Here is a 27,983-nt window from a genome sequence, read left to right as displayed (position 1 = left end):
AAACAAAGATGCAAAAATCAGGGCAGAACCTAAAAATAAAATTTAAAAAAAATAAACAATTGAAACACAGCTCTTAAAAATATTCTTATTAAAAAATATTTTCTTAACGGTCTGTTCGCTACAGGGTTAAATGTCTGAAAATTGAAGTCACAATGAAGTTAGATTTTCGCAGGAAAGTCTTCAGGCAGCTCCTGCAGTGTCGCAGTCCCATACTGAACTGGTTTGTGGAGAATAAGCCACTGGATGCCAGTGAGTAATAAGCAGCTGATGAAACTGCCCCCCGATCGGAGACGCCCCTCATGCTGGACAATCCTTAGTGAGACTGGAGTCTGAACTCGTGCTCTCCTCTTGTACTGGAACTTTGCACCTCTCACCTCCTGACAAGACAGAAAATGATAGAATTAATACAAATGCACAATCCTGCAATAGATCGAAGATTATTCTCAGCTCTGATACCAATATTATAATTAGGCTAGGGCTTATAGTCACTGTAAATACGTGGGCAACATTAACTCTTAATCTACTTGAGGATGCTCACCAACTGGTCTGGAGCCCGGCCCACTGATCACCCCTCAGTTATCTACGTACTTTAATAGAAAAAATGAATATGGCTGGCTCTCAGCAGTTCATTTGCGTCTTTTATTAAATCAGTTCATATATGTATACAAAAGGCATTTAATATACAGTACAGACCAAAAGTTTGGACACACCTTCTGATTCAAAGAGTTTTCTTTATTTTCATGACTATGAAGGCATCAAAACTATGAATTAACACATGTGGAATTATATACAATTCAAACAAGTGTGAAACAACTGAAAATATGTCATATTCTAGGTTCTTCAAAGTAGCCACCTTTTGCTTTGATTACTGCTTTGCACACTCTTGGCATTCTCTTGATGAGCTTCAAGAGGTAGTCCCCTGAAATGGTCTTCCAACAGTCTTGAAGGAGTTCCCAGAGATGCTTAGCACTTGTTGGCCCTTTTGCCTTCACTCTGCGGTCCAGCTCACCCCAAACCATCTCAATTGGGTTCAGGTCCGGTGACTGTGGAGGCCAGGTCATCTGGTGCAGCACCCCATCACTCTCCTTCATGGTCAAATAGCCCTTACTTTCAAAGTTTTCCCAATTTTTCGGCTGACTGACTGACCTTCATTTCTTAAAGTAATGATGGCCACTCGTTTTTCTTTACTTAGCTGCTTTTTTCTTGACATAATACCAATTCTAACAGTCTATTCAGTAGGACTATCAGCTGTGTATCCACCTGACTTCTCCTCAACGCAACTGATGGTCCCAACCCAATTTATAAGGCAAGAAATTCCACTTTTTAAACCTGACAGGGCACACCTGTGAAGTCAAGACCATTTCAGGGGACTACCTCTTGAAGCTCATCAAGAGAATGCCAAGAGTGTGCAAAGCAGTAATCAAAGCAAAAGGTGGCTACTTTGAAGAACCTAGAATATGACATTTTCAGTTGTTTCACACTTGTTTGTTATGTATATAATTCCACGTGTTAATTCATAGTTTTGATGCCTTCAGTGTGAATCTACAATTTTCATAGTCATGAAAATAAAGAAAACTCTTTGAATGAGAAGGTGTGTCCAAACTTTTGGTCTGTACTGTATATAACAAATGGCCCTATTCTAATCCCCAAATAGTACAAATTCATATAATTAGTAAAACCTCATATTTAAAACACATGTACAAACGGTATACTAGTTTGTTAGATGACCCAAGTCCCTAATGTGGAGATCTCAGATTCAAAAATAGAATAAAACAAAGCGGCTATAAAAAATAAGGACATTTAACTGGACAGGTTTCAGACGATGAATTCTGTGTAAGTAATGAAGATTTATATCTTTTGTTGCTTGGTATTATATGGACTTCAATTGCAGTGAATGTCTCAGGAGCTGTATGATCAACGTGGCTGCATCTAGAATCAGCGCTTCATGTGTCAATACAATTTATGTCCAATACACATCCCAGCTATAAAGTGTCCGCAGTTGACTATAATGGGGCGGCAGCACGGCAGCGCACGGAGAGAGGCAGCCGGACTAAAAGTACGACATGCAGTACTTTTAGTGCGGCTGCTTCTCGCCGTGCTGCCGCCGGAACTCCGGGGGCACACGTGAACTAGCGGCAGGACGGATCCGACAGGATGTTCACCCGCTGGAACAGGACTCCCCTGCCGCTAGTGTGAAACTAGCCTAAGCCATGTGACGGATGAATTTAATGTCACAGGTCTAGGGAGAGGCTGCAGAGCTCACCGTAGCATCGTGCCCTCTTCAAACAGTTAAACAGCGGGAGTCGGACCCCACCGATCAGATACTGATGACCTATCCTGAGGATAGGCTATCAATATGAAACAACCACTTTAAATGTTGTATGTTGCAGATTTTGGCCCCATTTGGGGTCATTAGGGCTTACTGAACACTGTGATAACACTTACTAATGAATCGTCTGTTGGTCTTCTTACGATTTATTTGGGTTATCGTTGTGAGGATTACTCCAGCAGATGCTAAGAGCAGGACGACGCCAATCACAATTAATGACAGAGTCCCTAGAATGATAGAATAAGATATTTTATTACATTATTTGGAGAAAATAAGGCTGCTCGTGTACACAACCATGTTATGGCCCCCTTTTGCATGGAGCTGTGATGCATTAGGCTTCTACTGTACCTCCATATGCCTCTGTATGAATTGCGGCATGCTCTGTTGGATGCTGCATGTACTGAGGTATAAGGAAGTATTGTTTGTAGGGGGGAATATCTGTTCATACAGAACACGACAGAGGCCATACAGCTCTGTGCTAGGGAGCAGTATGGCCTCCGTGCACTCTAACACATAAACCTTCCCCTGTATGTGTGGAGTATTAGGGAAATTATGCCACTTTTCTAAAAATTGAAAATTATGGCGCACACCATATATGCGTCATCATTTGTGACTTTTTGCAATTCTCACTTCTTTAAAAAGTTTCTAGAAAATGGGCATAATTTAGAGGGTAGGCTGTGGCCTCTTACGGCCTGCTGGACTTACTATATTTTACTCCAGAAAGTGGCGCAATTTATAGCTTAAACCTACACCATCTCACAACTGACGTAGATTTCAGTTTCTGGTGCGCAGAAAGCCAGAAGATGCACCAAATTTATTACAAGGCCCATGCCTCTTAATAAATTTGGCACATCTTACTCCAGCATACTTTTTACTATGCCAGTCTTAGTAAAGCTGCCCCCCCGTGTACATGAGCCCAAAAGTCCAGTGTCTGGCCAAATATATCCAATATTTTGATAGGAAGGGGGTTGGGAAATCGGGGTAAGGCCACTTTTACACAATCAGTGTTTGATCAATGATTTCCATCGGTGATTTGGAGCCAAAACCAGATGAGGGTGAAAAGCACAGAACAGGTGCAAATCTTTCCATTACACCTTCTCTCTTTGTAGGCTCCATTCCTGGTTGTGGCTCACAATCATTAATGGCTATGACCAGCAAAACACTGATGTGGCCTTAGGAGGTGGTCAATCAGCTCTGGCCACACTTCTCTTGTGAAGGCTGAAATGCAGCCCATGAGATCCTTGTGTCTTCCAATAGGAAACTTTGGGCACTGTCACCAGTCCTTACACATATCAGATCTTCCAGAGTTTCTCCAATTGAAAAGATCACCATTCCTGTTCCTCAACTGTTACTAGAGGATATATGCAGAAGTATAGACTAGATGCAAGGGGAACACAATTCCGTCTTACACTGAAATTTACCACAGACTTCATGACTTCATCTGATTCTCCCCCTTCCTTTCCTCTCTGGGTATTTCCCACGATGAACATTTATGGAGTATACCTAGGAGATGTCCTGTTTGTATGATATATCTGTATTGTAGAAACTATTTCCAGTATAGGGGGAATTAAAAATCTTGTCAAGATGGTTGGGTCTAAATCTTCTGACAAAAATGTGGTAAGACTTGTATGTAACAAAATAGTCAAGCACGGATTTTCCACGGTGAAAATATATGCAGAAATTCCCACACAGAAAAAAAATAAATAAAAATTTCTGATCAGGAAATGTCTAAAACTTCTTCTTCTCTACCAGGTTTCTTGGAATTCCCTGAATGGAAACCAATACTTGCCGACTACAATAGGAAAGAAGCTACGGTAAGTTCTGCTAAGGTATGAAATTCAAAGCGTTCAGTAAATTTGCACTTACCCCAGTCAATACTGCTAGGAGTGGGGAGGTGGGGGGTGATCGCGATATGGTTCGTAGTAGTAAAATTCTTAAGGCTGGTTACTTTCCATCTGTGACTGGAAGAAATTGGTGTCCATGAAGTGGTGAGAAGGCCAGCAGTCACAGGAGTGGGTATGGTACACTTCACATCTTCTGTGGCAGACCCTTGCTCTAAAACTTTCTGACCCATAGCGCTGCAGCTAAAAAAAGAAAAGACCAAAATGAGCAAAGCAAGAATCATCAATAAAGAATGGAACAGATATTGTGACAACCTCTGCTCATTACACAAGCGCTAAGGGCAGTACCACGCAAGGCTTGAGGTTCTCCACTAAAATGTGGATAAACATTTTACTTGTCAATTCAGGTGTGGGTTAGACAGAGTGCCCACTGTGCCAAAGAGCCAGTTAAACCTGGAGCAGGCACTGGCCACGGGGGAAGCTGACTGCTCTATATTTGGAATTGGTCTAATGTAATTGTTATGGGATCAGTCAATTAAATCCTAGAGGTTGGGTCTAGGTCTTTTTGATTAAAGGGCATCTGTAGGCAGATTTGTACCTACAGACTTAGGAGAAGTGAGGTCCAGGTGTGATGACGTTTTCACTGCCTGGCCCTTTCAAAGTGCAGAGGGTGCAGCAGAGAGCCTCCAGGTGTAACGGCAACGCCCCCGTTGCTCCTAGAGGCTCTTTTGCTTACAGGAAAACTTTTTTCTCAGCAATGCGGACACATATGAACATGGGACCAACACAGATATCTTTAGCTGCCAAGTGCACATGCAACAGGTCAGCCAGCTCGTCTGCCCCATAGGCTGATTTTAATTAGTGTGAGTATATAGCTTGGCCTGCTCCCCCTCATTCACTGGAAGCCATTTGGCACCAGGAGAGAGCTAGTGTGTGGACTCTCATTGCATTCTTTGGTGGCCATTTGGCACCAGGAGTGGTGTGGAGTGGGCCCGGCATGCATGTTGGTACCTGCATTCCTTGGATATAATGGAGGCCATTCTGGCACCAAAGATGTCAGAAATTAAAGCAGGCCCAGCATGCATATGGAACCTACACTCCCTGAATTGTATGGTAGTCGTCATGGCACATAACAGGTAGAATTTAGTGTTCGGTTCCCGTCTTACAGAGATCGCCTTGACGTGTGGTAGACGGGCTCAAATAATTTTGTACAAAATGATTTGCCAAGCATCTCTAATTTATAAGTATAGCACTAGCAATTATTATGCATTTTTGTACTTTATTTGGTTTGCAGAGAGCTGCTGCATTGTATGTTTTGTTTTACAGCCAGTATCATAAGTACAAATCTGCTGACAGATGGCCTTTAAGGAGGACTGACTACTTACTTTGTCCATAGACGACAGGCACCATTTTCTTTAGCTGAAAAATATCCAGACTTGCAGGGCTGGCATTCTGAAATCAGAAAAATTACAGTGTCCTTGTGATTTACAGCAGTCTGACAGATTTTAAAAAAGCGTCACTGGTTTTAAATGGCATAAAAAAATTTAGGTGACACATTCACCTTCAGCAACATGGTGTTCCTACACCTATGCGTTCTCACATCCACATGAGTCACTCCCAACCAATCATGGCACCCAAGGCTATACTTCTGTCACCATCTTGGACTGGGCACAGGCAACTACTACTTAAAATAAGAGCACAAAAAGCCAACACAGCCAAAAAGCTATTAAAATGGTGTCCTCAGATCGGGCACTATTTCACTTCTGACAGGCGACCGTTAATCTAAAAACATAAAAATTGCCATATATGAGTAAATCAGAAATTAGAGCAGCGGCCAAAGTCTGGTAATTACGGTCAAGTAGTTTACAGAGTAGTTGGTATTTTTCCGTTCTGTTAGTACTTGCGAGTACGTAAGGCTGGCGGGCGCATGCGCTGTAGCGAGACTGAAGCCGGCTGAGTGTACGAGCCGGGATCGCGCTACAGCAGCCCTTTACTGCGCATGCGGGCTCAGAGCGCGGTCCCGGCACTGAGATGCGGCGTGTCAATCAAGGCGGCGAGAGCAGGATTGGAGACGCCTAGGCCGCTGCCCCCTTTACTTCAAGCCTGACTCGGAGACAGTGCCAACCGACATTAAAACATCGTTTTTAACAAGTATGAAGAAACACAAAGAGGCAAGAAAAACATGATTAGCAACACACTGGGGGATACTGTAAGGTACTGTGGTCGGTTTAATATGCGTTTCTCAGGTGACAGGTTCCCTTTAATCTTCTACATACTTATCCTCATAGAGGAGACTTGACAAAGGTCATTCCGACCAAAATGTTGTCACTTATGGTTAGCAAAATACTGCTGGAATAATTATATAGGAGATTAAGAAACTGTTGAAAGCAAACAGAAATAACTAAAAAAAAAAAAAATTGTCTTTCTTCAGTCTTGAAGAGTGTGCCCTGAATTTTCTTGTATTATCCTTGAGGTTGAAGAAACTATCTAGTGGCACCTCACCATTGCATTGGTGTGTGATATTTCAATCTACAAATATCAGTGACAAGATTCGTCAGTGGTTCACCCATCAAGGATTAGTGTTTGGTCCATGGGTCTGTTTTTTGTCATCTGTAATCCACAGACACTACCCAGCTGAAAATTAATTTCAAGAACACTTGCAACGATCCATGAAACACGGACGGAAACACAGAAGCCATACGTGTTGTTTCTGTGTTTTTTCACGGACCCATAGACTATAAAGAACGTGTTGGATCTATAAACACTGACAACAATGGGGTAGTCTTCCATGGTGTAACCCTGGACCATGGTACAGTGCCTTAAAAAAAGTATTTATACCACTTGAACTTAACATTTTTTCACGTTACACCCACAAGTGTATTTTATGTGATAGACCAACACAAAGTAGTAAGTATTTATAAAGTGAAAAGAAAATGATATATGGTTGTCAAGATGTTTAATAAAAAAAATCTGAAAAGTGTGGCGTGTTTTAAGCCAGGTGGGAGAATCTGTCCACAGGACAACTACTGTGTACTCCACAAATCTGGCCTTTATGGAAGAGTGGCAAGAAGAAAGCCATTTTTGAAAGCAAGGTGCTGGGCACAGCGCCATCAAAGGTGGGCGATAGGAAAACCTAAGATAATGCTCACATTAAAGAGCATACAGTGTAACTCCTGCGCCATCCCATACAATACAGTGTAACTCCTGCGCCATCCCGTACAATACAGTATAATCCCTGCACCATGCCGTACAATATATAGTATAGTTCACACACCATACCTGACAATAACCCCTACACCATGCTGTGTAATATACATTATAATCCCTGCACCATGATGTACAATATACATTATAATCCATGCACCATGCCGTACAATATACAACATAACCCCACAGTGTAGGTGTTATACTGTATATTGAACGGCATGGTGTATGGATTATAATGTATATTGTACATCATGGTACTCTACAGCAAATGTATGGAGGTTACACCATGCCGGACAATTTAACCCCTGTGGGATAGATGGGATACGAGACAGATAGATATACCTATACACAGTCTATACCTATGTACATATATACAGCCTACACATAGGTATAGGCTGTACATAGGTGGACTATCACTGGGATAGGATGGTGTATTCCTGCCAGTGGTTTCACCCCTTGTGTTCTGCAGCAGCATGCCCTCCAGGTCTGTCCCCACTCCCAGCATACTTATGTAGCAGGCAGCTCTCAGTCTCAGGAGGGAGTCTAGCTTCTAAGATGGTGACAACGCCGCCTCCATATTACCTCTCCCTCTGCAATGCTGCTCCTTCTCTGTCAGAAAAAGAAGAAGGAGGAGGCAGCAGTAGCGCAGGAATATGTGGTAGGCGGCGCCCCGCTGACCCGCACAGGAGGAAGTCAGACTTATCATGAGTGTTGGCATTTTTCGTAAGCAGGGTGAGTGGCCTTATTAAACTTGTGAGCGGGGGCACAATAATTGCTGCACGGCCGCTCACCCGCGCAGCTTAGAGGGAACACTGGCCATAAGTCCTGTTTGCAGTTTGCCACAAACATGTGGAAGAAGGTGCTCTAGTCATATGAGAGCAAAGATGAACTTTTTAGTCTAAATGCAAAACGCTATGTGTGGCAGAAAAGTAACACTGCACATCACCCTGAATACACCATCCCCACCGTGAACCATGGTGGTGGCAGCATCATGCTGTGGAGATGATTCTTCAGCAGGGACAGGGAAGCTGGTTAGAGTTGATGGGTAAATGGATGATGCTAAATACAGGGCAATCCTGGAGGAAAACCTGGTAGAGACTGCAAAAGACTAGACTGGGGCGGAGGTTCACCTTCCAGCAGGACAACGACCCTAAACATACAGCCAGAGCTACAATGGAATGGTTTAGATCAGTGATGCCCAACCTACGTCCTGCGGGCCAAATCCGGCCCGCAAAGCTGTGTCATGCGGCCTGTGCATCTCCTTGGAAAAATTCGAAGGCGTACCAATACGCCTTAGACTTTTCCCCCACATTCATCAGCGCAGTGAAGGGCACAGGCAGCGCAGCGATGCTGCCTGTGCCTGAAATAACCAATAGCAAAGCTCCTTACAGCAAGGAGCTTTGTTATTGGTTGGTACAGGGACGCATCGGAGCGATACAGGTCAAGTCAGGCAGGGGAAGCCGACGAGAGCTGGAAGGAGGAGGGGTCGGCTCCAGGGGTGGTTGTTGTAAGGAGAGCGGGGCACGCTGGTCCCCCTTCCTCCTGTCACCCCACTAGTGACCCTGCTCCCCCCCTCCTCTTGTCACCTCACTAGTGACCCTGCTCCCCCCCTCCTCTTGTCACCTCACTAGTGACCCTGCTCCCCCCCCCCTCCTCTTGTCACCTCACTAGTGACCCTGCTCCCCCCCTCCTCCTGTCACCTCACAGGGAAGAAACTTAACCGACTATGATGGGATCCGTTCAGTTTCCGTTGGTGATCCTGTCTTTTTACCGGACACAAAAGTGCTGCATAGAAGGCTTTTTTGTCTAATCTTTCGACAGAATCTGCAACAGAGGCTCCAAACGCAGATTTGAAGGCCTACGCATTATGTATTTTTAGTAATGGTCACACGTGCCCCCTCACAGCGTTTCTTTCTGGCAAAGCTACCTGGTTCTGGCCCGTGAAATTTATACCATGTCTAGTGCGGCCCTCAGATGAAAAATGGTTGGGCACCACTGGCTTAGATCAAAGCATATGCATGTGTTAGAATGGCCCAGTCAAGACTTGAAAATTACTGTTCACAGATGCTCTCCATCCAATCTGACTGAGCTTGAGCTATTTTTTGCTAAAGAAGAATGGGCAAAAATTTCAGCCTCTAGATGTACAAAACTGGTAGAGACATAACCCAAAAGCACTCCAGCTGTAATTGCAGTGAAAGGTGGTCCTACAAAGTATTGCCTCAGGGGGCTAAATACAAATGTACACCACACTTTCCAGATTTTTATTTATTTAAAAAAAATTGAAAACTATGTATCATTTTCTCTTCACTCCACACATAGTTGGTACTTTGTGTTGGTCTATCACATAAAATTCCAATAAAATACATTTAAGCTTGAGGGTGTAATGTGAAAAAATGAAAGGGATATGAATACTTTTTCAACTGTAAATCACAGATAAGTGAATACACACATTACAATTAATAGGTACGTGTGCTGTCCGTGATTCACTGATGTCTGATTTTTTCATTCATTTAAATACTGCTCATTCTGGGCTTTGACATCAAGGAGGTGGTCTTATTAGTGACTGACAGCTATCTGTGTATGCAGAGTCATAGAGGGAAGGCTGTCAATCACTGATAGGACCTCCTCCTGGACTTCAAAGCCCAGAATGAACAGGAGTTAGGCCTCATGCACACGACAGTGTTTTTTCACTGTCAGTGATTTGGCTTCACTGGTCCGTGTCCAATTTTGCTTCAGTTGTGTTTCCTTGTGTCTTCCTTTTTTTTTGTCTGACAGGGGGGAAAAAAGGAAGGTTAATGAAAAGTGTAATTTTATTGCACCAAGGTCTTGTAGAAAAAAACGGACGCGGACACGGATGACATACCAGTTGTGCATCCGTTTTTTTTTGACGGACCAATTGACTTGAATGGGTCCGTCCTCCGTTTTCAACTGACAAGAATAGGACAGGTTATATTTTTTTGACGGACTGGAATCAAGGATCACGGACGCGGAGAAAAAACGGAGGACTATTTTTTTTCACAGCTCCATAGAAATGAATGGGACCTCTGCTAAACTGTGAAAAATGACGGAACGGACGCGGATGCACACAACGGTCGTGTGCATGAGGCCTTAAATGAATGAAATATACTGACTGTTTCATCAATAATATATATCACTAATCTGCTCAGCTCCTCCTGCTCTATAACATGCTGCCTGAAGATCAGACACCACATTTAACGCGACAGGTTCCCTTTAACTAGCCTGTATTGTAAATCAATGTAACCCCTACTACCTGGCACTTTGGGAAGCTCAATTACTTTGATCAAATGTTGTTTTGAGGACTGTCTTACTCCAGTTTTAGGCTCTGCTTACAGCTGCATCCAAGATTCCATCAAAAGAATGGACTTCTCAGCAGAACCTGATGGACCCCTTTATGTCAATCGGGACCATCGCTGGTGCCAGCTGTGCAACAGATATTCAGGAGCCACCATACCACTGAAACTATAATATAGATTACACTATTGAATAAATATAATCTATAAAAACACAATGCACACCACATACTGTTCTCGATAATCTCTTTTCCTTTGCCACATCGACAGGCGGTTCTGCGCTCATTTTTTTGTGTACTTCCTTCAGGGCATTCACAAATGGCATTGGAGCTTTTGGTACATGGCTTTTTCTCAATGCTGCCTTCAGCTGTCAAATCAGAGGATGGAAAATATTATTAGCACTCATCGTTCAATATTAAAAGGCTATTCAAGTTGCAAAACTTTAAAATAAAAATAGTCTCAGACAGGGCAAATGTAAGAAACCGTTTGTACTCCCCTTACCAATCCCCTGCTGCTGCTGTTCGGCGCTGCTCCAGTCCCTGCTTCTCTCCACTTCCTGCTTTCAGACTCGACATGTCAGAAACGTCTTGGACTTCCGGTGGATGCGGCAGATCATCACCGTGAATATTGAGTCGCTGGGCGAGCAGTCCAAGCAGTTTCCAGCACGTCAAGCCCAGGAACAGGAAGTTGAGATTAGTGACCGAACAGCAGCAGCAGGGGATATGTAAGGTGTGTACTCACCGATTGTTATTTTAGACCTCCCCATCCCCATTTTTATGTAACACTAGCAGAAGCACCCGGCTGCGCACAGGTATATTTTATTTAATGTTTGTGTGTGTCGTTAAAAGATATCGACAGTATCCCCCATAACAGTGACCTCTACATCACCCCGCCCCTTTAACAGTGAACTCCACAGTCCCCACCCCTTAACACTGACCCACCCCCACAGTGCCCCGCCACTTTAAAATGGGACCTCCACAGCAGCCCATCCCCTTAACTTTGACCTTCACAGCAGTCCGCCCCTTTAACAGTGAGTTTCACAGAACCCCACTCCCTTGACAACGACCTCCTCAGGGGCTCACCCCCTTAACAGTGACCTCCACAGTACCCCGCTGCCTTAACAGTGACCTCCACAGCAGTTGCCCCTTTAATAGTGGCCCCTGCCCCCTTAACCACCTCAGCCCCCAGTGCTTAAACACCCTGAAAGACCAGGCCACTTTTTACACTTCTGACCTACACTACTTTCACCGTTTATTGCTCGGTCATGCAACTTACCACCCAAATGAATTTTACCTCCTTTTCTTCTCACTAATAGAGCTTTCATTTGGTGGTATTTCATTGCTGCTGACATTTTTACTTTTTTTGTTATTAATCGAAATTTAACGATTTTTTTGCAAAAAAATGACATTTTTCACTTTCAGTTGTAAAATTTTGCAAAAAAAACGACATCCATATATAAATTTTGCTCTAAATTTATTGTTCTACATGTCTTTGATAAAAAAAAAATGTTTGGGTAAAAAATAAAATGGTTTGGGTAAAAGTTATAGCGTTTACAAACTATGGTACAAAAATGTGAATTTCCGCTTTTTGAAGCAGCTCTGACTTTCTGAGCACCTGTCATGTTTCCTGAGGTTCTACAATGCCCAGACAGTACAAACACCCCCCAAATGACCCCATTTCGGAAAGTACACACCCTAAGGTATTCGCTGATGGGCATAGTGAGTTCATAGAACTTTTTATTTTTTGTCACAAGTTAGCGGAAAATGATGATTTATTTATTTATTTCTTACAAAGTCTCATATTCCACTAACTTGTGACAAAAAATAAAAAGTTCTATGAACTCACTATGCCCATCACGAAATACCTTGGGGTCTCTTCTTTCCAAAATGGGGTCACTTGTGGGGTAGTTATACTGCCCTGGCATTCTAGGGGCCCAAATCTGTGGTAAGGAGTTTGAAATCAAATTCTGTAAAAAAATGACCTGTGAAATCCGAAAGGTGCTCTTTGGAATGGCCCCTTTGCCCACCTAGGCTGCAAAAAAGTGTCACACATCTGGTATCGCCGTACTCAGGAGAAGGTGGGGAATGTGTTTTGGGGTGTCATTTTACATATACCCATGCTGGGTGAGAGAAATATCTTGGCAAAAGACAACTTTGTATAAAAAAAAATGGGAAAAGTTGTCTTTTGCCAAGATATTTCTCTCACCCAGCATGATGGGCATAGTGAGTTCATGGAAGTTTTTATTTTTTGTCACAAGTTAGTGGAATATGAGACTATGAAAAAAAAAAAAAAAAAAAAAAATCATCATTTTCCACTAACTTGTGACAAAAAATAAAAAATTCTAGGAACTCGCCATGCCCCTCACGGAATACCTTGGGGTGTCTTCTTTCCAAAATGGGGTCACTTGTGGGGTAGTTATACTGCCCTGGCATTTTCCAGGGGCCCTAATGTGTGGTAAGTAGGTAAATGACCAGTGAAATCCGAAAGGTGCTCTTTGGAATGTGGGCCCCTTTGCCCACCTAGGCTGCAAAAAAGTGTCACACATGTGGTATCGCCGTATTCAGGAGACGTTGGGGAATGTGTTTTGGGGTGTCTTTTTACATATACCCATGCTGGGTGAGAGAAATATCTTGGCAAAAGACAACTTTTCCCATTTTTTTATACAAAGTTGGCATTTGACCAAGATATTTATCTCACCCAGCATGGGTATATGTAAAATGACACCCCAAAACACATTCCCCAACTTCTCCTGAGTACGGCGATACCAGATATGTGACACTTTTTGGCAGTCTAGATGCGCAAAGGGGCCCAAATTCCTTTTAGGAGGGCATTTTTAGACATTTGGATACCAGACTTCTTCTCACGCTTTGGGGCCCCTAGAATGCCAGGGCAGTATAAATACCCCACATGTGACCCCATTTTGGAAAGAAGACACCCCAAGGTATTCAATGAGGGGCATGGCGAGTTCATAGAAATTTTTTTTTTTTTGGCACAAGTTAGCAGAAATTGATATTTTTTATTTTTTTCTCACAAAGTCTCCCGTTCCGCTAACTTGGGACAAAAATTTCAATCTTTCATGGACTCAATATGCCCCTCACGGAATACCTGGGGGTGTCTTCTTTCCGAAATGGGGTCACATGTGGGGTATTTATACTGCCCTGGCATTCTAGGGGCCCTAAAGCGTGAGAAGAAGTCTGGAATATAAATGTCTAAAAAATTTTACGCATTTGGATTCCGTGAGGGGTATGGTGAGTTCATGTGAGATTTTATTTTTTGACACAAGTTAGTGGAATATGAGACTTTGTAAGAAAAAAAAAAAAATAAATCCGCTAACTTGGGCCAAAAAAATGTCTGAATGGAGCCTTACAGAGGGGTGATCAATGACAGGGGGGTGATCAATGACAGGGGGGTGATCAATGACAGGGGGAGTGATCAATGACAGGGGGAGTGATCAATGACAGGGGGAGTGATCAATGACAGGGGGAGTGATCAATGACAGGGGTGGTGATCAGGGAGTCTATATGGGGTGATCACCACAGTCATTGATCATGCCCCTGTAAGGCTTCATTCAGACGTCCGGATGCGTTTTGCGGATCCGATCCATCTATCAGTGCATCCGTAAAAATCATGCGGACATCTGAATGGAGCTTTACAGGGGGTTGATCAATGACAGGGGTGTAATTAATGACAGGGGGGTGATCAGGGAGTCTATATGGGGTGATAACCACAGTCATTGATCACGCCCGTGTAAGGCTTCATTCAGACGTCCGTATGCGTTTGGCGGATCCGATCCATCTATCAGTACATCCGTAAAACTCATGCGGACATCTGAATGGAGCTTTACAGGGGGTTGATCAATGACAGGGGTGTAATCAATGACAGGGGGGTGATCAGGGAGTCTATATGGGGTGATCAGGGGCTAATAAGGGGTTAATAAGTGACGGGGGGGGGTGTAGTGTAGTGTAGTGGTGCTTGGTGGGACTTTACTGAGCTACCTGTGTCCTCTGGTGGTCGATCCAAACAAAGGGGACCACCAGAGGACCAGGTAGCAGGTATATTAGACGCTGTTATCAAAACAGCGTCTAATATACCTGTTAGGGGTTAAAAAAAACACATCTCCAGCCTGCCAGCGAACGATCGCCGCTGGCAGGCTGGAGATCCACTCTCTTACCTTCCGTTCCTGTGAGCGCGCGCGCCTGTGTGCGCGCGTTCACAGGAAATCCCGGCTCACGCGAGATGACGCGTATATGAGTCGCTGAGCGCAGGGCTGCCACCTCCGGAACGCGAATCTGCGTACAGCGGTCCGGAGGTGGTTAACAGTGACCTCCACAGTTTTCAGCCCTTTTAACAGTGACCTTCACAGCTGCCTGCCCCCTTAACAGTAACATCCACAGTAAACGCCTCTTTAACAGTGACCTCCACAGTGCCCGCCCCATTAAGGCTAGGGCTACACGACGACATGTGTCGCGCAACATTTAGTCTTAAAGGGTTTCTATCACTTTGTTTCACCTATTTAGCTTTCAGACACTAGCGATCCGCTAGTGTCTGCTTTATCTAACCATCCTAATATAAGAGCTTATTGTCCTGCCGTTTAGCTAAAAAAATAACTTATATAGATATGCAAATGAGCCTCTAGGTGCTATGGGGGCGTGATTAGCACCTAGAGGCTCCGTCTACCTTAACAAACTGCCGCCGCCCAGCGCGTCCCTCCAGCCCGCCCATCTCCAGCTGAAGCGATCCTCTCCGTGCGCGTCTCTGTTCTGCGCATGCGCAGTGAATGTCTGATCGCTTCCCTGCTCAGACATCTCCACTGCGCCTGTTCCTCGGAGCACTATGACGTCATCGGCGCAGGCGCAGTGGAGATGTCTGAGCAGGGAAGCGATCAGACATTCACTGCGCATGCGCCGAATACGAGGAGCATCGCATTCCGGAGGAGATGGGCGGGCTGGAGGGACGCGCTGGGCGGCGGCAGTTTGTTAAGGTAGACGGAGCCTCTAGGTGCTAATCACGCCCCCATAGCACCTAGAGGCTCATTTGCATATCTATATAAGTTATTTTTTTAGCTAAACGGCAGGACAATAAGCTCTTATATTAGGATGGTTAGATAAAGCAGACACTAGCGGATCGCTAGTGTCTGAAAGCTAAATAGGTGAAACGAAGTGATAGAAACCCTTTAACAATTTTTATAATGATAGGCTATGGTATCGCACTGCGACATGTGACATGCTGTGACTGCGACACGACAGTTGCAAAAAATCCATCCAAGATGGATTTTTCTGCAACTGTCTCATCGCAGTATGATGCAGTGCAACACCATAGACTATCGTTATAAAAAATGTTGTGTGACACGTAGCAATGCCCTATGTGTCGTGTGACTTATTGTCGTCATGTAGCCCTAGCCTAAAGCTGACCTTCAGCAGTAAAGAAAAATGGCTGGGTTGTTATGGAAACCTGGTTTAAAACTGTGTGTATGTGGAGACTAAGGGCCTGCGAGCTTCTATTGGCTGATAAGGGACATGTGACCGTGTGCATGGCAGTTGGGATATAAAGAGAAAGACTTGCAGGCTTGTATTAGCTAATGAGAAGATCTCAGGAACGGTACGTCCTAGAGAGCCGAGACCCCCCACAAGATTTCTTTCCAGGTAGCAAAGGATGTGTATACCAAGTTTCGTTGAAATCGATGGTTGTGTTTTTGAGTGATCGCGGAACACACACACATATGTCCTTATAATATATATATATATATATATATATATATATATATACACACACACACTGCTCAAAAAAATAAAGGGAACACAAAAATAACACATCCTAGATCTGAATTAATTAAATATTCTTCTGAAATACTTTGTTCTTTACATAGTTGAATGTGCTGACAACAAAATCACACAAAAATTAAAAAATGGAAATCAAATTTTTTAACCCATGGAGGTCTGGATTTGGAGTCACACTCAAAATATAAAGTGGAAAAACACACTACAGGCTGATCCAACTTTCATGTAATGTTCTTAAAACAAGTCAAAATGAGGCTCAGTAGTGTGTGTGGCCTCCACGTGCCTGTATGACCTCCCTACAACGCCTGTGCATGCTCCTGATGAGGTGGCGGACGGTCTCCTGAGGGATCTCCTCCCAGACCTGGACTAAAGCATCTGCCAACTCCTGGACAGTCTGTGGTGCAACGTGACGTTGGTGGATAGAGCGAGACATGATGTCCCAGATGTGCTCAATTGGAATCAGGTCTGGGGAATGGGCGGGCCAGTCCATAGCATCAATGCCTTCGTCTTGCAGGAACTGCTGACACACTCCAGCCACATGAGGTCTAGCATTGTCTTGCATTAGGAGGAACCCAGGGCCAACCGCACCAGCATATGGTCTCACAAGGGGTCTGAGGATCTCATCTCGGTACCCAATGGCAGTCAGGCTACCTCTGGCAAGCACATGGAGGGCTGTGCGGCCCTCCAAAGAAATGCCACCCCACACCATTACTGACCCAATGCCAAACCGGTCATGCTGGAGGATGTTGCAGGCAGCAGAACGTTCTCCACGGCGTCTCCAGACTGTGTCACGTCTAGGGTTGTTGCGGGTATCGAAATTTCGATACCCAATCGATACTTTTGTCCCGGTATCGATACGATACCGGGATTTCCGTTTTTTCGATACTGGGCTGCGCTTCTGCGCAGTCTAGTATCTCTGAACATGAGCGCGCTGCTATCGGCGCGCTCATGTTCTCTCAGCAGCACGGGGAGAAGGAAGCTGTCCTCCCTCCCCCTGTGCTGCTGCCACCAATGAGAAGAGAGGGGCGGAGGAGGGGCGGCAATGAGAAGAGAGGGGCGGCAATGAGAAGAGAGGGGGTGGAGGAGGGGCGGCAATGAGAAGAGAGGGGCGGAGGAGGGGCGGGCGCACTGCGCCACCAATGATAGGATTACTATCGGAGCGATGGGAGGAGACATCAGCTTCACTAGTGGGCGTTCCTTTTCCCTGCGCTGCGATTGGACAGCGCTACAGCCAGGGAGAAGGAACGCCCACTAGTGAAGCTGATGTCTCCTCCCATCGCTCCGATAGTAATCAGCAGCATGTGGAGCAGGAGAGGAGACAGTAATGGGGCACTGCAGGCGAACGGAGCGGCGCCCAGGACTAAATGGTGAGTGCTGAGACATCGCTGGGCGCCGCTCTGTGTGGCCTGATAGTGAAAGTCTGGACTCATATACAGTAGTCAGTCTTTAACACATACAGGAGGCGGGTGCCGGCAGCAGAATCGCATTGCCGGCACCCTGCCCCTGACAGGGAGCTGCGATCAGCGGCAGTTAACTGCCGCTGATCTGCTAGTACCCGCCTCCTGTATAAAGGGGTAAAATCATTGGTGGTGCAGTGTGCCCCCCCCCCCCCCTCAATCCCCCCATCCCATTAAAATCATTGGTGGCACAGTGCGCCGGCCCCTCTCAACCCTCCAGTATTAAAATCATTGGTGGCAGTGGCCACAGGGACCTCTCCACTCCCCCTCATTGGTGGTGCAGTGGCAGCTTCTGATCGGAGCCCCAGCTGTGTAAGCCTGGGGCTCCGATCGGTTACCATGGCAGCCAGGACGCTACAGAAGCCCTGGTTGCCATGGTAACATCCCTGATGCTGTGTTCACAAAGCACAGAGCAGCAGGGACAGTGTGGAGTCCTATTCACCCTGATAGAGATCTATCAGGGTGAATAGGAAAAGGGATGAAAGATCCCAGGTTCTAGCCCCTAAGGGGGGAAATAGTTATTAAATAAAAAGTGAAAAAAAAAAAAAAACACTAAAATATGAAGTATAAATCACCCCCCTTTTCCCAATTTCACATATAAAATATATAAATAAACATATTACATCGCCACGTCAGAAAAGTCCAAACTATTAAAATATAAAAAAAAAATCTAGGTGGTGAATGCCGGAACAGAAAAAATAAAATAAAAACTGTGCGATTCGCCATTTTTAAAAATGAGGAATGCACGTGGCTTTTTTTGTTTATTTTTTTCGCGTGGTATCGAATGGTATCGAGTATCGCAATACTTTTTCATGGTATCGAAACCGAATCAAAAATTTGGTATCGCAACAACTCTAGTCACGTCTGTCACATGTGCTCAGTGTGAACCTGCTTTCATCTGTGAAGAGCACAAGGCGCCAGTGGCGAATTTGCCAATCTTGGTGTTCTCTGGCAAATGCCAAACGTCCTGCACGGTTTTGGGCTGTAAGCACAACCCCCACCTGTGGACGTCGGGCCCTCATATCACCCTCATAGAGTCTGTTTTTGACTGTTTGAGCAGACACATGCACATTTGTGGCCTGCTGGAGGTCATTTTGCAGGGCTCTGGCAGTGCTCCTCCTGTTCCTCCTTGCACAAAGACGGAGGTAGCGGTCCTGCTGCTGGGTTGTTGCCCTCCTACGGCCTCCTCCACGTACCCTGATGTACTGGCCTGTCTCCTGGTAGCGCCTCCATGCTCTGAACACTACGCTGACAAACACAGCAAACCTTCTTGCCACAGCTCGCATTGATGTGCCATCCTGGATAAGCTGCACTACCTGAGTCACTTGTGTGGGTTGTAGACTCCGTCTCATGCTACCACTAGAGTGAAAGCACCGCCAGCATTCAAAAGTGACCAAAACATCAGCCAGGAAGCATAGGAACTGAGAAGTGTTCTGTGCTCACCACCTGCAAAACCACTCCTTTATTGGGGGTGTCTTGCTAATTGCCTATAATTTCCACCTGTTGTCTATCCCATTTGCACAACAGCATGTGAAATTGATTGTCACTCAGTGTTGCTTCCTAAGTGGACAGTTTGATTTCACAGAAGTGTGATTGACTTGGAGTTACATTGTGTTGTTTAAGTGTTCCCTTTATTTTTTTGAGCAGTGTATATAGATTATGCCACAATGCTCTAACTTTTACCATTAATTTCGTTTTTTTTAATCTAACATGGGGTGATCAGCAAGGATAGCAGCCTTCTTCCATATGTAGTCCAGCCGCCCCTATCAAATCCCCACCTCCACCCCGACAACTGTCACTAGAGTAAGTATCCGCTCAGGAAATGTGTTATTATACAACACCCATTCAACTGCTCTCAATGATTCCATTAGAGCAGGAGACACTCTTTGAAAGGATGATTGGGGGGGGGGGGGGGGGGGGGAAGTTTAAAGGGGGTGTCAGCATGTTTAATGCCGATGACCTATCCTCAGGATAGGTTACTACTATCTGATTGGTGGGGGTCTGACTTCTGTTACTCCCACCGACCAGCTGTTTATGGAGACCACTATGCTCTGGTGAGCACTGCAGCCCCTTCTAGGCCAGTGACGTCATCTTCATCGGTCACATGACCTAGGCGCAGTCAGTACCCTTCAAGTGAATGGGGCTGAACTGCAACACCAAGCACAGCCGCTATCCAATGGACTGACTATGCTTGGTGAGCTGCAAGGAGGCTGCGGCCCTCTATAAAACAGCTGATCGGTGGGGCTGGCAGGCATCAGACCTGAGGATAGGTCATCAGTATTAAACACTCAGAAAACCACCTCAGAGAAGCACATTTACTGCGAGAAACATGCTGCTCGTGTGAGGCTGATTTCTGGTCCTGAACTCTGCTCTTCTGACAGGGCATTAGAATAGTCTTATGCTGTGTGTCCCTGCCAGACCTCAGATCTACTGAACTGTACTGAGGGCATTATTTAGTAAATCCACGGTCTGGCAGGAACACACAGCATAATAAATCATTATAATGCCCTGCGATCCTGTCAGAGTTCAGGATGAGAAATCACGTTCACACACTCAGGGTGTTCCTCACTCTCCGTGCCATCCCCAGCCTCTAATAGGGCATACAGAAAGGGGTTGTCCCCTCTCTAGCCCTTCCTTTTTGCTTACCTTTGTTACAGACAGTGCACCGCTGGCATCTATCTCTGGCATTCTTGGGATTGTAGTGGTTTTCCTTACAATTTGTACATTTTGATGCTTTATTCCAGGGTGTGCATACTTCTGATATCTCTTGACCTAAAAAAAAAAAAAAAAAAAGGAACAATAAATAGTATAAAATGTATATATAACATTTCCTTTTGCTAGTTTTTCTTAAAGATGGTTTCCCAGGATTTTAATATTGATGGCGTATTGTCAGGATAGGCTATCACGATCTGATTGGCGCGGGTCCCACACCAAGCTCCCATCCCAGAACTACACAGCTCCATCTATTGATAGATGATTGGTAGATGGAGCTGGTAAATTAGCACAGAAGAACAGTTCTCAGCAGCCCCGAAAAAGCCAGACAATAGTTCTAAATGTCCTCAATCCTGTGGGCACAGCAATGGCGCAGAGCTGCAATACCGCACACAACCTGTGGACAGGGGTAGTGCCGTTTTTGGCAGAAATCAGCCACGTTTTCTAGTCCTGGTCAACTCCTTTAAAACCATCTGTCTGTCTTCAGATGAAACGTACTACCTAGCACAAAGCAGCTGCCTCTGGAAGTAGAACTGTTCACTGGGCGCCAATTCTAAATATGAAGTGACAATGAATGGCTTCTGATTTTCCAGCAAGATGAGCCTGGTCAGGAGGGGTGTAAATGGACCAGTCTTGAACTGATTAAGTCAGAATGCCTTACAGGGGTTGTCCAAGTCATTTTTATTGATGACCTCAGGATAGGTCATCAATATCAGATAGGCGGGGGTCCGATACCCATCACCCCCACTGATCAGCTGGTTGAAGAGAAGACGCACATCGTGCCAGAGCTGCCCTCTCTTCATTGTTTACCGGCTCGCGGTCGCAACCGCAGCGATGGGCAGAAGTAAATACACCTAAGGCTACTTTTACACTCGCATTTTGTGCGAATCCGTCTTGTATCTGCACAGACGGATCCGCACAAATAATGCAAACGCTTGTATCCGTTAATAACGGATCCGTTTGCATTATTCATTAAAAAAAAAAGTCTAAGTCAAAACGGATCCGTCTTGACTTACATTGAAAGTTAACGGGGGACGGATCAGTTTTCAATTGCACCATATTGTGTCAGTGAAAAACGGATCCGTCCCCATTGACTTACATTGTAAGTCTAGACCGATCCGTTAGGCTCCGCATCACCAGACGGACACCAAAACGCTGCAAGCTGCGTTTTAGTGACCGTCTAAAAAAAACGCAACGGAGGCCAAACACAGCCAAATTGATGCATTCTGAACGGATTCTTATCCATGAACTGATCCGTTTTGGGCTGCTTCTGAGAGCCCCGAAACGGATCTCACAAGCAGACCCAGAAACGCCAGCGTGAAAGTAGCCTAAGCCGTCCCATTCCTGTCAATAGGGGGGGGAATGATCCTATACAAGTGTATAAGTACGAGCTGTCCCATCGAAGTGAACGGGTGTCGGACGACCGCCGATCTGATTTGATCACCTATCCTGAGGAGAGGTCATCAATAAATATAACTTGGACAACCCCTTTAATAGGGTATGTGATAATCGTCTTGGATTGAAGATTTGGATTGACAGTATCAGTAATACAAGAGAAACTGCTCTGAGACGACCACCCTTCAACACTGAACGGCTTCCTGCTCAGCTTGATTATAATTGTTATCAAATTCAAACCAAACTTTTGCAACTTCTTATGAATAAGTTGTGCAAAGTAAAGCAACATTTCACCACTCGATAAAGATTCAGTGGGGTCCCCAACCAAAAAGTATAGACTACAGGTCACCCATGCATTGTGACTGGGGAGTAAACCTAGTTACAAATACATTACTAGTGTGTGAGAGCATGCCTGAATAACAATTCCTCACTGTATTCCTACCATTCTCTTTGAAGGGGCAAGGGGGGCTGAGGGGTACCTAAAGGGGTTATCCAATAAAATATATGTATTGCCTAGTTACAAATTAGGCGATAAATGTCAGAATGCAGGGGGTCTCGAGTACCTGCTTTGAATGAAGCAGTAATGCGCATGTCGGTCCACCACTCCCTTCACTGTTGGAGCACTGTCTACCTCAGCCTCATAGATGTGAATGGCGTAGTGGACCAACTACTCCATTCAGAGGAAACTCAGGAACCTTTGTTCTCTGCATAATGAGGGGTCCAACTGGTGGGATACGATATTTATAACCTATCCTGTGCAGCTAATACCTAATAATTATCCATGTTGCATGGATTTTTATTCAGTAGTTTTCTTCTTCGGCTAAAGGAGGGTGGTCCTGGATGTGGTACCCTTACTATGACATCCATATACCCATGTAGGGTACCCGCATGCTCAGAAATACAGTCAGTGGAGAATACGATAGTAACAGTGGTATACTGCAGCGCACCTGCAGTAGTAGCTGGATGTGTGAGTAATGGACTAGTCACATTGGGGTTTTCCCTCTTTAACTTCTTTCCACTTATGATGTATGAAAAGTGCAGTGTCTGCAAATCTGTAAATGTAAACTATATTTATCCCAAGTCAAAAATAATGTACTTGTCAGGTCTAATTTTACAAAAACTGAAAAAACATCCCCCCCCCAACCCTCACACAGGAGGTAAAAAGGAGTTTCACATGAAATATATCAGCAAAAGGAAGTGATAGATTAATATCTGGTAATGTGCAGGGTTTACGTCAGTCCCCCCGACGCCTGGGGAAATTACACACAGGACAGGGACGTAGATGAAGGCTGGTTTGATAGGGTCGTAATACGGCCACACATGAGCACCCATAATACGGATGTAATGGCGATTGGCGAATACACACAAGTGGTCTACAATAAGTACATGTATGAAGAAACGCAGGGGTCCACATGTTAAACCACTAACATGTTTGCTAAAATTCAGCCATATGACAGCAATGTGGCACTGACCCCCGCCAGCCAAATACCCGTACAATAAAACAGCTCTTTCTCCGGAGGCAGAGGGAACGCCTATTCTCGGGTGGCAGTGTGTGACCCCAATCAGCAGAAGTAAAGAGTAAGGCTACTTTCACACTAGCATTTTTATTTTCAAGTATTGAGATCAGTCATAGGGTCTCAATACCGGAAAAAAACGCTTCCGTTTTGTCTCCATTCATTGTCAATGGGGACAAAACGTAACTGAACAGAATGTTCCAAAATGCATTCTGTTCCGTTTGGTTGCATTCCCATACTGGAGAGCAAACTGTAGCAAGCTGCGGCTTTCTTTCCATCATGGGATGCGGAGCAAAACAGATGTGTCGTGACCCCCAATGCAAGTCAATGGGGACGGATCCGTTTTCTCTTCCACAATAGAAAACGGACCCGTCCACCATTGACTTTCAATGGAGTTCATGACAGATCCGTCTTGGCTATGTTAAAGATAATACAACCGGATCCGTTCATAACGGATGCCGACGGTTGTATTATCAGTAACGGAAGCGTTTTTGCTGAACCCTGCCGGGTGAGTACTGTAAGTGATTGGCCATTGCTGCCTCCTCAATTCTCAGTTTTACAGATCTAGTCTAACGAGACTATAGACAGGATGAAAAAAAAAAGTGGTGCCCACCCTCATCACTTCCCCAACACCTGGGTGGCACGGATGGCACTTGTCTGTTACCCTCTTTATATGACGGCACGCTGACATGACCACCGTGCTGGTTTTGGGACCCCAGAGCAGAAGCTGGAATTTCCCAAATTTTCCCCTCCAAGACGCCAATGGACAAGGCTACATTATACTAATAATGGGTCAGTCAGGATATGTTTTTATATTTTATTGCACTGAAATAAGCTGCACTTTTCTGACCGTCCAAACGCATCCTAAGATTTACCTCAGGTTACTGCTCGGTTGCAATGATATATTAGTCCGCCATACATTACACCAGCATGTCCTCCTAGGCACTGCCTTCTACTGGAATGTCCCCCCATAGACTTCTTATAGGACAGATCCTCAGAACTGGAACCAGTCCTAACCCTGAATGGGGGATGACCACATTTATGTGCAGTCAACAAACTAAACGGGGTCCCACCTGCCTCTATGTAATCCATCTAAGGGTACTTTCACACTAGCGTTTTCCTTTTCCGGCGCTGAGTTCCGTCCTAGGGGCTCAATACCGGAAAAGAACTGATCAGTTTTATCCTAATGCATTCTGAATGGGGAGAAATCCGTTCAGGATGCATCCAGTTCAGTCTTTTTTACTGATCAGGCTTTTCAGAAAACCGTAGCATGTTGTATTTTTACCTCCGGCCAAAAATCTGTAACACTTTAAACGTCGTATCCGGCATTTTTCCCATTGACTTGCATTAAAGCCGTGTGTTCTGTCAAACCGGATCCAGCTTTTGCATGTTAAACCCGAAAAATGTGCAAAAAAAAAGTTCATAAATGCAAGATCCGTTTTTCCAATGCATTTTTTCAATCTGATCAGAATCCTGATCAAGATTCAAATGTAATCTGCTTTCACACGTTTTTCCGGATCCGGCGGGCAGTTCCGGCGACAGAATTGCCTGCCGGATTCAAACAACGCTAGTGTGAAAGTACCCTAACCTATCCAGGGTTGCCAACCAGAACTTTTCTTTCTGGACAATTTATCCCCAAATCACAGACATCCTACACACCTTTGGGGACAAATTGGAAAACTATAAAGAATGATAAACATCATAATACGCGTCCGTAGCTCAATAGACTGATAAGATCTCATTACCAGCATTTACTGTAAAATAATGATAATTACCACCAAAATCATCTAGTTAAGCACCACCAGCCTAACACACACATTGCGGACACATCTATTTTTTTCATAGACATGGAAAAAAAAGTCACCTATTTTTATGGACTGTCCAGAAATTTCTGGACGGTTGGTAACACTGAATCTATCGATCTATTGTATCCATCAGATGTGGAAACGCAATATAGTCCATTTCATGTTATTGGCAGAAAACACAAATTGCACAGAATAAATTATACAAATAATTCAGATGATTGATAGATAAATAATAGTTTTGTTTTAGATACAGTATCTATAACATGACACATAAATAGACTGATTACACATATAAGGCATCACTAGGAGATAATACTACTAATACATCGGCCCGATAACCTGATCCATATCGCGATCTAGCTACAATAAGACTAATGTCACTGTACAGACCGTGCGGTTATTATACACCCCACCTGCGGCACAGTAGTTGCAGCACACGTCTCGTCCCTCCGCGGTGTCCACATACTGGTCCTGAGGACACCGGATGGCGGCCGCCGCCAGCAGAGCGCAGTGTAGAAGCAGCGCGGTACCGCAGAGACTGCCGCCGGCCATCTGCACCAGTGACTGACACATAACACACTGCTCCATTCACTCCTCGTCTATTATGAGCCCGGGAAGGGGCGGGGCGTTATAAACACGCCCCCCTGCTCTGACTTGTTCTGATACTTGTGGTGAACTTGTAGGGCGTGCTGGGAGAGGCGGCTGCGCAGTCGTGGGGTTTTCTTGCCAGGATCAAGCAATTAAATCGCAGCTTTCATGTGCTAGGAAAATAAAAGCTGAAAATTGATTGGTTGCCAGGGCATTTTTCTCAATTTTTGCACTACCATTAGAGAAGCCTATCATAGCAACCAATCAGGTCCCAGCTTTCATTTTTTCAGAAACCTTATGGAAAGTAAAAGCAGCTATGTGATTGGTTGCTATGGGTAACAGCCCTAATAGTCACATTTCTGTTTCTAAGTGATTATTTTTGTGCCTTCAATATGCCATGCTGCACCCAGTGTGGTCAGCTTGCTGTGGTTGTGCAGCTAAGAATGGCACAAGCGCTCTTGGTGCCCAGGACAAGAGTTTCAGAATGTGCCCCTCCACTAGGGTTCACAATATAGCAATAAGACAGCACCACTCACTGGACACTTCCAGCTGGTCCAGTTTGTGGCGGTGCCTGCAGCGAGTCCCGGCCTTTTGGTCCCCACAAACATCAGATAATGGTATAAAGCCACGGCACTCCAATGATTCTTTAAGTTTTTTTGCACGCGAAAATAGCAACGTTTTCGACCTATCCGGTCTTTATCAAGCAGATTGCTTGATACCATTATCCTCCACTAGGGTTGCCACCTTTCCCAACAAAAAATACTGGCCAAGTTTAGGGTACTTTCACATTAGCATTGTTGGATTTCGGCAGGCAGGATCACCCCACCCCCCGGATCCGTTAGTCCGTTGCCGGAAATACCAACCGGATCCGGCAAACCGTATGAAATAACGGATCTGTCTTAGGGCTCTTTCACACCTGCGTTATTGTCTTCCGGCATAGAGTTCCGTCGTCGGGACTCTATGCCGGAAGAATACTGATCAGGATTATCCTAATGCATTCTGAATGGAGAGAAATCCGTTCAGGATGCATCAGGATGTCTTCAGTTCCGGTACGGAACGTTTTTTGGCCGGAGAAAATACCGCAGCATGCTGCGCTTTTTGCTCCGGCCAAAAATCCTGAAGACTTGCCGCAAGCCCGGATCCGGGATCAATGCCCATTGAAAGGCATTGATCCGGATCCGGCTTTAAGCTAAACATCGTTTCGGCGCATTGCCGGAGCCGACATTTAGCTTTTTCAGAGTGGTTACCATGGCTGCCGGGACGCTAAAGTCCTGACAGCCATGGTTGTAGCGGGGAGCAGGGGAGCAGCATACTTACCGTCCGTGCGGCTCCCCGGGCGCTCCAGAGTGACGTCAGGGCGCCCCAAGCGCATGGATCACGTCATCCATGCGCATGGGGCGCTCTGACGTCATTCTGGAGCGCCCCGGGAGCCGCACGGACTGTAAGTATACCGCTCCCCCGCTCCCCGCTCCTACTATGGCAACCAGGACTTTAATAGCGTCCTGGGTGCCATAGTAACACTGAACGCATTTGGAAGACGGTTCCGTCTTCAAATGCTTTCAGTACACTTGCGTTGTTACGGATCCGGCAGGCACCTCCGGCAACGGAAGTGCATGCCGGATCCCAACAACGCAAGTGTGAAAGAGGCCTTATCCGTTATCATCTGTTTTCTGACGGAATAACTGATCCGGTATTTAAATTTTCAAACATCAAAAGAAACAATTTTTACATGCAAATTATACAGTGGCTATAAAAAGACAAACGAAGGTCACATACCCCTCAGAAGATAGCAAAGATGATGCCGGACCACATTCGCTTTGGATTTCAGGCTCTAATCCTTGTTTCCCGCTAGAGAAGACGTCTTCGAGCCAGACGGCGTTGTCGCTATTGGGTGCATCCGATTACTTCTGCCAGAATGAGAAGCGGAGCATTTGAAGTTCTGTTTCCGGAACTGCGGAACTATCCGGACAAGTTTCATAACTACTTACGGATGAGCGCCGACAGTTTTGACGAGTGTCTCATCGCATCGAAAGACAGGACACCACTT

The 27,983-nt window shown here is 45.2% G+C and overlaps 1 protein-coding gene across 5 annotated transcripts; it reads right to left on the bottom strand.

The window, feature by feature from the left end:
• Positions 1-16: 16 nt before the first annotated feature.
• Positions 17-27,833, bottom strand: TNFRSF4 (TNF receptor superfamily member 4). Of its 5 annotated transcripts, XM_040428316.1 has the most exons (9): positions 27,713-27,833; positions 25,762-26,109; positions 22,977-23,081; positions 20,569-20,694; positions 10,921-11,055; positions 5,556-5,622; positions 4,196-4,413; positions 2,446-2,556; positions 17-377 (listed from the first exon to the last, which is right to left on the bottom strand). In XM_040428316.1, the coding sequence occupies exons 2-9, from the start codon at positions 25,934-25,936 to the stop codon at positions 298-300; spliced, it is 1,017 nt and encodes a 338-aa protein (XP_040284250.1). In that variant the 5' UTR covers positions 25,937-26,109; positions 27,713-27,833; the 3' UTR covers positions 17-297. The 5 variants fall into 5 exon arrangements, with proteins under 5 accessions (XP_040284250.1, XP_040284264.1, XP_040284272.1 ...); XM_040428330.1 differs by lacking the exons at positions 10,921-11,055; positions 27,713-27,833 and having other exon boundaries at positions 25,762-26,568; XM_040428338.1 differs by lacking the exons at positions 22,977-23,081; positions 27,713-27,833 and having other exon boundaries at positions 10,914-11,055; positions 25,762-26,568.
• Between the last annotated feature and the right edge of the window lie 150 nt (positions 27,834-27,983).

The sequence above is a fragment of the Bufo bufo genome, chromosome 1 (assembly GCF_905171765.1).
Source record: "Bufo bufo chromosome 1, aBufBuf1.1, whole genome shotgun sequence".
Taxonomy (NCBI): Eukaryota; Metazoa; Chordata; class Amphibia; order Anura; family Bufonidae; genus Bufo; species Bufo bufo.
Note: the sequence above shows the minus strand (reverse complement) of the source record. Positions and strands in the feature narration are given on the sequence as shown.